The 11,843-nt window shown below is 35.2% G+C and overlaps 1 protein-coding gene across 1 annotated transcript; it reads left to right on the top strand.

Moving 5' to 3' along the window:
- Positions 1-6,974: 6,974 nt before the first annotated feature.
- LOC118481787 (protein FAR1-RELATED SEQUENCE 1-like) lies at positions 6,975-7,731 on the top strand. The gene is made up of 3 exons (XM_035977053.1): positions 6,975-7,230; positions 7,329-7,380; positions 7,425-7,731. The coding sequence occupies exons 1-3, from the start codon at positions 6,975-6,977 to the stop codon at positions 7,729-7,731; spliced, it is 615 nt and encodes a 204-aa protein (XP_035832946.1).
- The last annotated feature ends 4,112 nt before the right edge of the window (positions 7,732-11,843 follow it).

Below are 11,843 nucleotides of genomic sequence, written 5' to 3'. Positions count from 1 at the left end.
GGTTACGTGGATCTTAAAAATCAAAATTTGAATTCTGGTGATGAAATCTAAAATAAAAATTAAAATTGAAATTTGATGATTTGTTGTTTGTTTTGATAATTATCTTATTAATAAATAAACATAATGTGGATAATGAATTTAAATTAGGAAAGATGTAACTTAATTCAATTACTAAAATAATGATTTAAATCTAATTTTTTATATAATTACAATCCTACCCTTAACAACTAAAAAGGAAATCAAGGGTCCATATATGTTCACGCGGTTCACTCTTGTGAGGTTGTTCACGCGGGAACCCTACCCTATATATATATATATATATATATATATATATATATAGTGGAAGGTTCAAATGAGAAGAATTTTTTTGTAAGAAGAAAAAAAGAAGAAGTTTCAACCAATAAGAATGTTTCATTTTACTTCATTTAATATTTGTATCTAATTTTAATATAAGGGTATATTGGTAAACTTACATAAATCATTAATTTGTATTCTTCCCTTTAATAACTAGCTAAATTTAATTTGTAATTCCCTTTCAAAATATATAATTTTTCCAAATTAAAAAAAAAACAACTTAATTTAAAGTGTAGAATAATTTACTAGTTGTGTAGGATAAATTACGAGTTGTGTAGGAAATATTTCGAGGTGTGTAGGATAAATTTCGACTGTGTAGGATAAAATTCTATAATGTGTAGGGTATATGTAGGAAAATTTTGATATGTGTAGGTTTTGTAGATTATATGTAGGATAATTAATGATTAGTTGACTAATTAATTTAAAGAAAGAAAAATTAATGATATGAGTTATAAATGAAATAATATTTAGTAATATGCCTTTTCTTCTTTTTCTTCTCACATTAAATTTCTTCGCAAATGAACCTTCCCCTATATATATATATATATATATATATATATATATATATATATATATATATATAGGTAAAGGATCCTGTAAAAAAGACTAAAACTGTGAGAAGAGTAAGAAAGAATCTACACTATTAGATCTTTGATCTAATGGTTGAGATTAATAGGGACCAAATTGTAAAATTTGGTTTATTTTTCGGACTGAATTGTAAATTCTAGGGGCAATAAAGTCTTTATACACATTCAAAAATAGAAACTGTCAATCAAAAATCCCTACAATATCTCTCTCTCTCTCTCCACAAATTCGTTTTCATCGGAGATTGCCACCACCGGATCCGGCCACCACAACCCCACTGTCACCGAATCCAGCCAACGTATCACATCACCACCACCTCTGCCTCCATCTTTTTGCTCGGTTTGTTTCGGAACCCGACATCACCCGTCGCTGCTTACCGACATCACCATCGGAGATTGCCACCACCGAATCCGGCCACCACAACCCCACTGCCACCGAATCCAGCCAACGTATAACATCACCACCACCTCTGCCGCTGTGCAAGGAATCTCGTTTTTGCTCGGTTTGTTTCGGATCAGAAGATATAGGTGAGTTGTTAATGCGTTTTATGTCCCGGCGATTTAACGTGGGATGGGGTTGTCTTTCGATTCCACGACGACACGATGTATAGGTTCCATTTACAACATATGTTTACCCGTGTGTATGTGAATGGTGTTTTTTTTGTACTGAATGGTGTTATTTTTTGTATCGAATTGTGTTATTTTGTACTGAATGGTGTTATATTCTTTGTACTGAATGGTGTTATTCTTGTACTGAATGGTGTTATTTTTTTTTACTAAATGGTGTTATTTTTGTACTAAATGGTGTTATTTTTGTACTGAATGGTGTTTTTTTATTTTACTGCTGAATGGTGTTATATTCTTGTACTGAATGGTGTTTTTTTATTTACTGCTGAATGGTGTTATTTTTGTGTTGAATGGTGTTATTTTTGTGCTGAATGGTGTTATATTTTCTGAATGGTGTTATATTTAAAACACCATGTATGAACATACTCTGAATGATGTTATATTTATGGACGATTATAAGTCCTTAAATCCAGGATTTTATCTCTCCAAATCCTTAAATCAAGGATTACCATATTTAAATTTGTTAATGCATTTACAATCCTACCCTTTTCAATTAATTTTAATCTAATGGTTGAGATTCTTTCTTACCTTTCTCACACTTTTGGTCTTTTTTACAATAACTCCACCCTATATATATATATATATATATAGAAACGGGTTCAGGAGAGAACGGTGAAAAGTGTGAGAACGGTGAGAACAGATCCTGGCCCAACACGTGGTAGGGGGCTCTAATTGTTGTGCGGGGGTACGATTGTCCTTTTATACGTTCCCTCCTTATTCGCGTTATAAATCTCTTTCAAATTAAAACTCCAAAGATTTATTGTTAGCTGTTACCTCCTTTGCAAGCTTTCTCAGATATATGGCGTTTAATGTGGATTATGTTCGACAAAGTAAAATTCGTTGGCGTTTTCTATTTTTCGTTCCAGCAAATCATGCAGCAGATATGGCGTTTTGTTCTTTTATCATTGTTCTATGGCGTTTTATTGTATTATTATTTTTATAATGTGTTGTATGATTTTCCATAGCATTATTCAATTATGCAATTTAATCGCGTTTTAATTGATATTTAATCTATTATTCATAACTGCAATTGGAGTTTTCGATATTAATTTTAATTGTCGTTTACGTTCTTATAAATTTTGTTATGTTTTTACGATCATTGGTGTTTTTCGTCTATTTGATTAGTTTTGAATTTTATTTAGTAGTATTTGTGAATATCAGTTATTACTATTTTGTAATTTGTGTAAGCATTAGTTTTGTTAATTTTGGCGTTTTCATTATGATGTTATATTTGTTAATTATTTATATTGTTAAGTGTTTTTAGTTATTCATCTCATGGTTTTTTTATCATGTCGTTTTTAAATTATTTGTTTATTATGTCTTGTTTATTATTCAATTAATGGCGTTTTAATGTATAATGTTATTACGAGACATCACTCTGTTTTTCTGATTTTTCTGTTCCTCCCTGTGTTTTCTCAGACGAAGTCTCTTCCTCGAGTCAAAGGCATTGCCCCAAAACTAGATTACCATTTATCATTTCTGACGTCAGTGAAGAATTAAAGCCAAGAAAGGACATGCTATTCTCAAGCCTTGATGATTCTTATTCAATGTATGTTAAGTATGCCAAGGAGTGTGGGTTTTCAGTCAGGAAAGGGACTACAAAGACAAACTCTAAAGGTGTCTTACATATTAAGTATTTCTTGTGTACGAGAGATGGGGTATATAAGGACAAGAAGGTTGATACGTTGGACCCCAATCAAAAGGAGCGAATAGTGCGATCTAACTTTACAAAGAGGATTGATTGTGGTGCACTGTTATGTGTAGAATTTGAGGATGGATTTTGGCAGGTGTATAATGTGACAACTCGAAATTTCAATAGTCCTTATACTGATCATTGTTTGCACCTGGATATTGATATGTTTGATTTTACTTGAATGATTGTGAGTTCAATTGTGTATATTGTGAATAGTTTAAGTTTATATGCGTTATGTCTCGGATCGCACACCCAATGCACAACACCACACTCTTTGTGCTTTGCTACTTGGGCCATACACACATACACCCTAATAAACCCAATCGGCCGAAGCCCAAAGCCCAATTTCCATGCATTATGTATCCAGGAGAGTTATGAGTGATTTTTGGGGACTTTAGAAAACACACACACAAACTCTTATTCTCTTTCAACTGGTGCGACGGCAGCAAGCATCCCCTCCCGGTCGTGACTCCCTTCTCTCGTTGTTCTCTTCTTGCTCGCATATCTTTCACGGTTAGTATGAGATCCTTGTTTAGTCCGAGCAGTCGGTGTTGTTGTGATGTCTAGTTGTATTGTTTCTTTGAATAAGAATATGGTTGCGATTTATGATTCATGTTGCTTGCTGTGTATTTCGTGTTCGTAAAAGTTTCGGCAAACAGTTCTTATACAGTAAATTAGGATTACATGATGTCAGTATGCTAATACTTTCGTTGATATAAACCTGGTTACGATGCTCATTATGTTTGAATTGTATGATAAAATGGAATTGTAGAAAATATCTTATGTTAGTCTAATGTTACAGAAGCATGATCAGGAATTGGTTGTATGATTGGCTGGGATCATATGTAATCATCGTATGACAATAGTAGTACGAAATCAAGTAAACTGATGAATTGTTGATGATAGTGGTTGGAATGATTAGGGTTCTTAGAGGCATGATTAGGGTTCCTGTGCGTGCAAGGTTATCTGGTAATATGACGAAACTTCATTGTTGACGAAACACTTAATGTTTCGCCACTTACACTGTCGACGAAACATTAGATGTTTCGCCACTTGCATTGCCGATGAAACACTTGGTGTTTCGTACCCAACTTATCGACGAAAAGACTTTAATGTTTCGTCGCCCATCTGAAGGAAATTCATCAACAGACTGAGGTTTACCATGTGTATGAAACTTAAATGGGCCGCACACTCCATTGGACCTAGACACTTATGATTGGGCCGCACATTTAAAAGTATATATATATTGGACTGTTGATATTATAGAAACGTGGATATGTAGTGTAGACACTTATGAGGACTGAATATTAGTTATGTGGTTTCATGATAATAATTGACTGATATGTTGCATGGATATCTGTTATGATTGGTGTAATAGGTGTATGGCCTGTGCACTACTCGAATAGTATGTGTAAAGAATACGTGCCTTATGTGATACGATCTCGTACTTGGCCTAAATGTTATTACATGATACGATTATGGTGTGTGTGATATGGACAAGCGTGTTGCATGACTAACTGTTATTAATTGCTTGATATTGTGTGGATGTTACTTGTAAAGTATGAAAAAGGGATATGTGTTTAAGTAATACAAAACTGATTGATAATGGTAACTATTCTAGGATTGGTTTGATCAACTTGAACACGTAACTAGTCATACCGAGCAAAACCAAGGTGAGTTCACTGCTCTTTTTCAAAGCATGCGTCCCGGGGAGGGACATCTAGTAAACGTTCCGGGGAGGAATGTCGGGTAAATGGGTTTGACTGGAATGTTAAAGGGTTGTTGGTTAATACACGTATATCTATCACTCAAGTCCCTCCTACCGATTGTTGCCGGAGAGGTAACGGGGTATTAGTTAATAGTGCTATTTAGGTTTGGCACCCTCACATCGCACCGAGGAGGTCGGGAGTGAACTAATGACCCCCATCTTGACCATTGCTTTGATAGAGGCATTGGGGTTTAGGGCAAATAATCTGGAGCCATCGGCGGTAAGCGTGTGATTAACAACATCGAATCTTTGAAACGTTTTAATCTGGTAACTGGTAACTAAAAACGTTAACAAACTTTGAACTCACCAGCGTCGTCTGACACACTTGTCTGCATGCTTGCAGGTCTATAGGGTTGTAGCATTGGGAACTTGCTGTCTGGAAGGCTAGAGTGGTCATGGGTCGAGATGCATGGTATCGCAATACAAGTCTAACGGTTTTTGTACTTGTGGTTTATAAATCACTTAACAAATGAGTTATGCTTCCGCTGTATACAATGAATTATATGTAATGATTTGTAACACTTTATGTTAATGGATGAAAGTTGTATTTAAATATATTTATGAGTTCCATGTGATTGGTGGCTAGATCCTGGTACGTCACACGCCCCGCGGTGTTTCCGCAAGTGGTATTTTGGGGGTGTGACATATAAGTTTGTCGAGGAGCACAATCATGAACTTGTTGAACGTCCTGATAAGCATTTTCTTCCAACTGAACGACACCTCACTCAGCTCCAGAAGCATGTTATACACAGCATGTCTAAGCTGAATTTGGGTCCTGTCAAGGCGTTTAATGTTATGAAGACTTGTTTTGGCGGTTTTGAAGACGTGGACGCAAGCAAAGTTGAATTTAAGGACTATAAGAGGCAAATTAACTTGTTCATAGGGGAATATGACGCTGATATGGTTGTGAAACATTTGGATGAAAAAACATTCTTAGCCTAATTTCTCGTATGATTACATCACAGACGAAGACAATCGTTTGAAGGGTCTTTTTTGTTGTGGCGATCAAGCCAAACGTAATTACCACGTGTTTGGTGATGTTATTTAGTTTGATGCCACGTATTGTTCGAACAAGTAATTTTTTATAATTCAACTTCTTTGTTTTTGGCGTTCTGTTAATTTACATGCAATGGCGTTTTTATATTTTACATGCAATGGCGTTTTATTAGCTTACATGCAATGGCGTTTTACGAGTTTACATGCAATGGCGTTTTATTATTGTTTCATTTCTCATGGTGTTTTCATATGCAGATACTCTATGGTGTTTGTATCGTTCACTGGTATAGACAATCATCACTGCAATGTTACATTTGGTGCAACATTGTTGGCGTCGGAAATTGCTGATACGTATATTTGGTTGTTAAGAGTTTTTCTTAAAGCTGTTGGTTCTCAACCAAAAGTTGTTGTCACTGACCAAGATCCAGCGATGAAGAAGGCTATTTCTGCTATATTTGTTGACACGAGGCGTCGGTTATGCATGTGGCATGTGATGCATAAACTTTCTCTAAAGGTTGTTATGCTTTTTTTTACCTTTGGTGTTTTAGTATACAATGCGTTTTAAGATAATGGCGTTTTGTACCTTGTTACTGTTTTTTTAATTAAGTTTTGTCTTTTGTTTTTTTATATATGCATGGCGTTTTCGTGTTATTTATAGGTTGGTGTTAGGCTATGCAATTCCACCAATTTTAAAGAACGTATTTGTGGTGTTGTGTGGACGGATATTCTCACACCTAAAGAGTTTGAATCAGAATGGGAAACGGTTATTGCAGAATTCAATTTAGAAGATAATGACTGGCTATCTGATATTTTTGCACTTAGTGAATCTTGGATCCCTGCATACTATATAATGGAGCATATGTCTGGTCTTATGCGAACGACATCCAGGTCGGAGAGTTAGAATCATTTTTTTGGTCAAGTGTGCAATTCGAAAGCTACTCTTGTTGAGTTCATGACGCATTATGAGACTACAATAGAAGCACAACGTCACACACATCGTAAAAATGATCACGAATCTCGATACAAAAGACTCCAGTTGAAGATTAGTTACATAGTGTCGGAAGGGCAAGCTGTTGATATATACACAAAAAGTATTTTTTGTGACGTTCAAGCTGAGCTTATTGGAGTTGCGGATTGCATAAATCAACGTTACGAAGATCAGCCTGATGGGTTTGTTAAGTTTTATGTAAGTGACTTCCAACAGCTTTGTACATCCTTATTTGAGGTAAATAATGGCGTTTTTGTTTTTTTGACGTTTTCTGTTAATGGCGTTTTATCATATGCAATGTGTTTTTTTCTTTTTTAGACAAACATTCTATGCATGGCGTTATAGAGATATTGTTTTTGGCGTTTCTCAGGTATTGTTCTATAAGTCTGATTGCATATGCAGTTGCTCATGCAGACGTTTGGAACAGTTTGGTTTGCTATGTAGACATATATTCTATGTTTTGAGACTTATGGACATTAGGGAATTTCCAAAACAATACATTCTGAATAGATGGCGCAAAGAGGCCTCCCCAAAATGCTCTCCTGAATTCTCAATTAGTCGTGAATATATGACCGAGCTTGATCCTGATGTGCAAAGTATGATGCGAGATATTATTTATTCAACCGAATACACTTTGAACCGTTTATCTGGTAATAAAGAGAAGCTATCCTTATACAAGGACCATGTTCAATCTTATATGAAGAAGGTTCAAGATATGTAGATTGTTGCTCCTCCCGCTAGTTCTAGGGATAGATTTGCCGAGATAACTGGTCAATATAAAAATGACAAGAATCCGATAAGAGTCCCTATAGGTTATAAATCCAAAGGTTCTGGTTCTCGGGAGCGCCTGAAATCTAAACAGGAGATAGCAATTGACAAAAAGAAATCAAAGTCGAAACCCGGGGCCAAAGAAAGACAGTGTCAGAACTGCAAAGCCTATGGACACTACGCATCAACATGCAAACAGGCCGTAATTAAAAGAAGATCGACAAGGTCTTCGAGAGCCAGTGAAGAGTAGTTTGGTGTTTTGTATTTTTCATTCTTACAGAACACATACAGATGGTCTTTGAAAGCCAGTGTAGAGTAGTTTGGCGTTTTTTTATTTGAGTGCTATAGAACACAGACATTTCTCAGTTTGGCTTTTTTTTGCATCTTTTTCTTTTTTCTTTCTCTTTGTTCATAACATGCTACTTCGAAGTTAAATAACAAACAATATAAGATCGGGCAAGGAAATCAAACACCAAAAAAAAAAAAAAAAACAATAACGCGACTAAATAAAACTTCCATAAACTTCTATTTTTGGTCGTGCTAAACTCAATAATGTGTTGCTGAACGAAATAGATAACATTGTTAATCCTCAGTCAAGAAAGATGTGTAACAATGTTATCCATCCCGTTTAGCTAAACTTTATAGAGAACAAAAACATAATCTCTATGACATGGCTTTTTTGAAGTTTTGTGGTTTTTGTATGTTTTGGCGTTTATATTGAGGATCTTGCTCATTACATAGAGTGAAAGTTTATTGAGAAAATTGTGTATATCAAAGAAACATGGATTTGAATCTTTGATATTTTGGTTTTTTTTGGCGTTTATAAGATGAATCGTGTAGAGGAAAATATAGGTTTTTGTGGTTTTGGTTTGGATTTTAGTAATTCTGAGAGTTTGCTTATATAAGAAGTTTTTGGCGCGTATTTTAGGCGCGATTTTTATTGCAGTAAATGCTAGTAATAAAGTTCCGTCGTTTTAGTACTGTTTGTTCAGCTTTATCGGGAAAAAACAAAGTTTGGCATTTTATATCTATGACGTTATATTATGATGAAGTGTGGTATGTGTGTTGAGGCGGGATTTTAATAGCGTGAGTTTGGCGTTTTATGTTAAGTCAAAAGACCCTTTTACCCTTAATGAAGCTCGCCAGATTAATAAAAGTGATTTTATTTACGAAAATGCCACCGCGTCATCTAGTCCATAGATTGTTTTGATCTGACGATCCATAAGCGTTCTCTCCGTTCTCACACTTTTGAGCGTTTTGTCTAAATCCTGACCCTATATATATATATATATATATAGGATTAGGTTCAAACGTGAACAAATTTCCTAGCGTGAACCGCGTGAACTGATCTGAACCATTGATTTCATAACCATTACACAAGGGTAGGATTGTAACTTCATTTAAATATGGAATTTTAATTATGATATTATTTATTTCAAAATAAAGAACAAATCATCATAATCAGTTACAATCATCCTTACGCTTCTTCATCAGTTATGATAGTATCATATTTAATTATTATCTTATTTATTTCAAAATCAAGATCAAATCATCATCAGTTACAATCAAATCGACAACCATGAACAATATAGAATCATAATTTTTTTTATTTATCAAAGATAATCTTAACATATCTTATTTTTATCAAAATTATATTTCATAATCTTTTCAACAAACATCCATATCTTCATCATTTTTATCCACAATTCTCGTTCATATGGTTCCATATCTTGCCGGACATCAACTTTTGGAAAACCTGTAAATCTCGCTGGACTGCAACTTTCAAAAACCTGAAGTTATAGCCGGATATTGATTTCTGGTGAGTATGTCGTTTGTATCTTGCCCCTAATCGCCGGACTTGATTGTTTGTGTATGCAAATTAACTGATGTATTTTGAGTACATTGAAACATATTTGAATTTTTTCCGGTGGGTGCTACTGTATTTCATTCATGGCCGACCCACAAATCGACGTTCACAATTCTGACCAAAACATTGGCGATAATGTATTCGTTACAACAATGGATCATCCAGGTAGTGTATTCGTATGACCATCGATTTCCATATATTTTAACGAACATTTAATATTGTCATTGTTTTTGGTCTTAGTAGCAAGATTCGAATTATAGTTTTAGTGTTTTGTTGGTTGAACTAGAGTTTTTAGTCATTTTTATTTTTGTGTAACTATTATCTCCGTAGTACACATGTGTACTGGTATGGTTTATCACTTCCATCACGATAGTACACATATGTAGAATACAATCTTTGTTTAGATGTCAATAGTGTACTACACGATAGTAGACACGTGTATAATAAACGGTATAGTACACATGTGGCCTGTAGCGTTGTTGTCGTTGTTTGTTTTGAATGATTTTTTTTACTGTAATTGTGCAGAGTCGGTTGCTAGTAACGTTTACGAAACGCCAAATGGGACTAGGTACTGGACACCAATTGTCCCCCCGGGATTCAAACCGTTTTTGAAAGCTAGATTTACTACGATCGAACAAGCAATTGCAATGTACGAGGAGTACGCACAGCTTGCAGGATTTGGAACCCGTTTGGGTACTTCAAAAAAAGAAAAAATAGGTGATGAGTTAATTACGACTCGGCGATACGTTTTATGCTCCAGGGCACCAGTGAACAAACATAAACATAAAGACACAGGCAACATTCCTGTATATGGGAAAAATCTACACATACAAACAGTACACTTGTGTACTTATCTGATATTACCGTTGTACACAGGTGTACTTGGGTGTTTACACCACCACTAAACATGTGTACCTACTTTATTATGTATTAACTCTGCTCATTTTTTATATTGTGAAACGTTTAATTAAATGTATTACACAACACAGACATTACATACATTATAAACCTGTCAAGTAGTTTGACAAACCAAAAAAAAAAAACAATCTAATACACAAAAAACTTTTATTCTACTGTTTCAAAAAGTAACAAAATACGAAACCATCAGATGCTTCTAGTATGGCAATCACCATGTTTGTTGTTATTAACTACATTCTAAAAAATTGTAACCATAAAACTTTAACTATTGTCAAGCAATAAAGACGTACTAAAAAACACCTATTCCATGCGTCTTTTCATGTTCGGCTGCTTCATCTAATACGCGCCTACGGTGCTTGTTGGCCTCTGAAGTAACTAGCTTTATTGCGTACTTTTTCCTCAAACGTGTCAACATCGACTTCTTCTCCTTATGGGTTAGTGGGAAGCCACTATCCCACTTATCGGCAGTTACCCCGAACCACGTCTCCATATGCCTCATTACAAACACTCCGCAATCCACAGTGTTGTTCACTGTCTTCCATTCAAACTCCAACCTTGCCACGTCCGCAATCTCAATTTCTGCACTCGTAGGATGATTCACCATCTTCAAATACTTACAGAAAATATCTTTCTGAAACACAAAAACATCATGTAATAACTAGTAACCATGTGTTCACTAACAACTGAACTACTTTATGTATTTAAATGATACATACCACTTTGTAAGGCTTAGTCTTTCGGAAGAAGTTGTCGTCGTTGATCAGGTGGATTGGGCTTTCGCGTGCGTCCATGTTGTCAATTACCGTTATCGCATTTCTTTCCATATCAAAGCACACCAAGTAAAAATGGTCATGCTCAAGGATTGGAAAGCATATGACGCAATACTCGGACAAACTCATTAACGGTTCTTTTTGGTCAACAACCAAGAACAAGGCACTTTTGAATTTATCAACACGCCCAACTTCTCCGTGCTCCCCATTCCATAAGATATCCTCGTCCTGAACGCAGAAATAACAACCAACATACATTTGAATAATCGGCCACGCAAACTTTACCATAATCTTCACAATTATAATACAAGTATTCACTTACAAAACAATTTGTATGGCCGAACAACCGCGGATTTGTTCCTTTTACTTTATCAGCTTGCCCGAACATATTTGGTCCGCCGATTCGATCCTTTTCCTCAAAGTTTAGCATTAACGCAAAGCAATTTATTACTCCATCATTGATCCATCTACTTGGTAGTAAATCTATCATTTGAAAATGGTACAACCCGA

The sequence above is a fragment of the Helianthus annuus genome, chromosome 9, assembly GCF_002127325.2.
Source record: "Helianthus annuus cultivar XRQ/B chromosome 9, HanXRQr2.0-SUNRISE, whole genome shotgun sequence".
NCBI classification, from domain to species: domain Eukaryota; kingdom Viridiplantae; phylum Streptophyta; class Magnoliopsida; order Asterales; family Asteraceae; genus Helianthus; species Helianthus annuus.
This window is presented reverse-complemented; position numbering and strand designations above follow the sequence as displayed.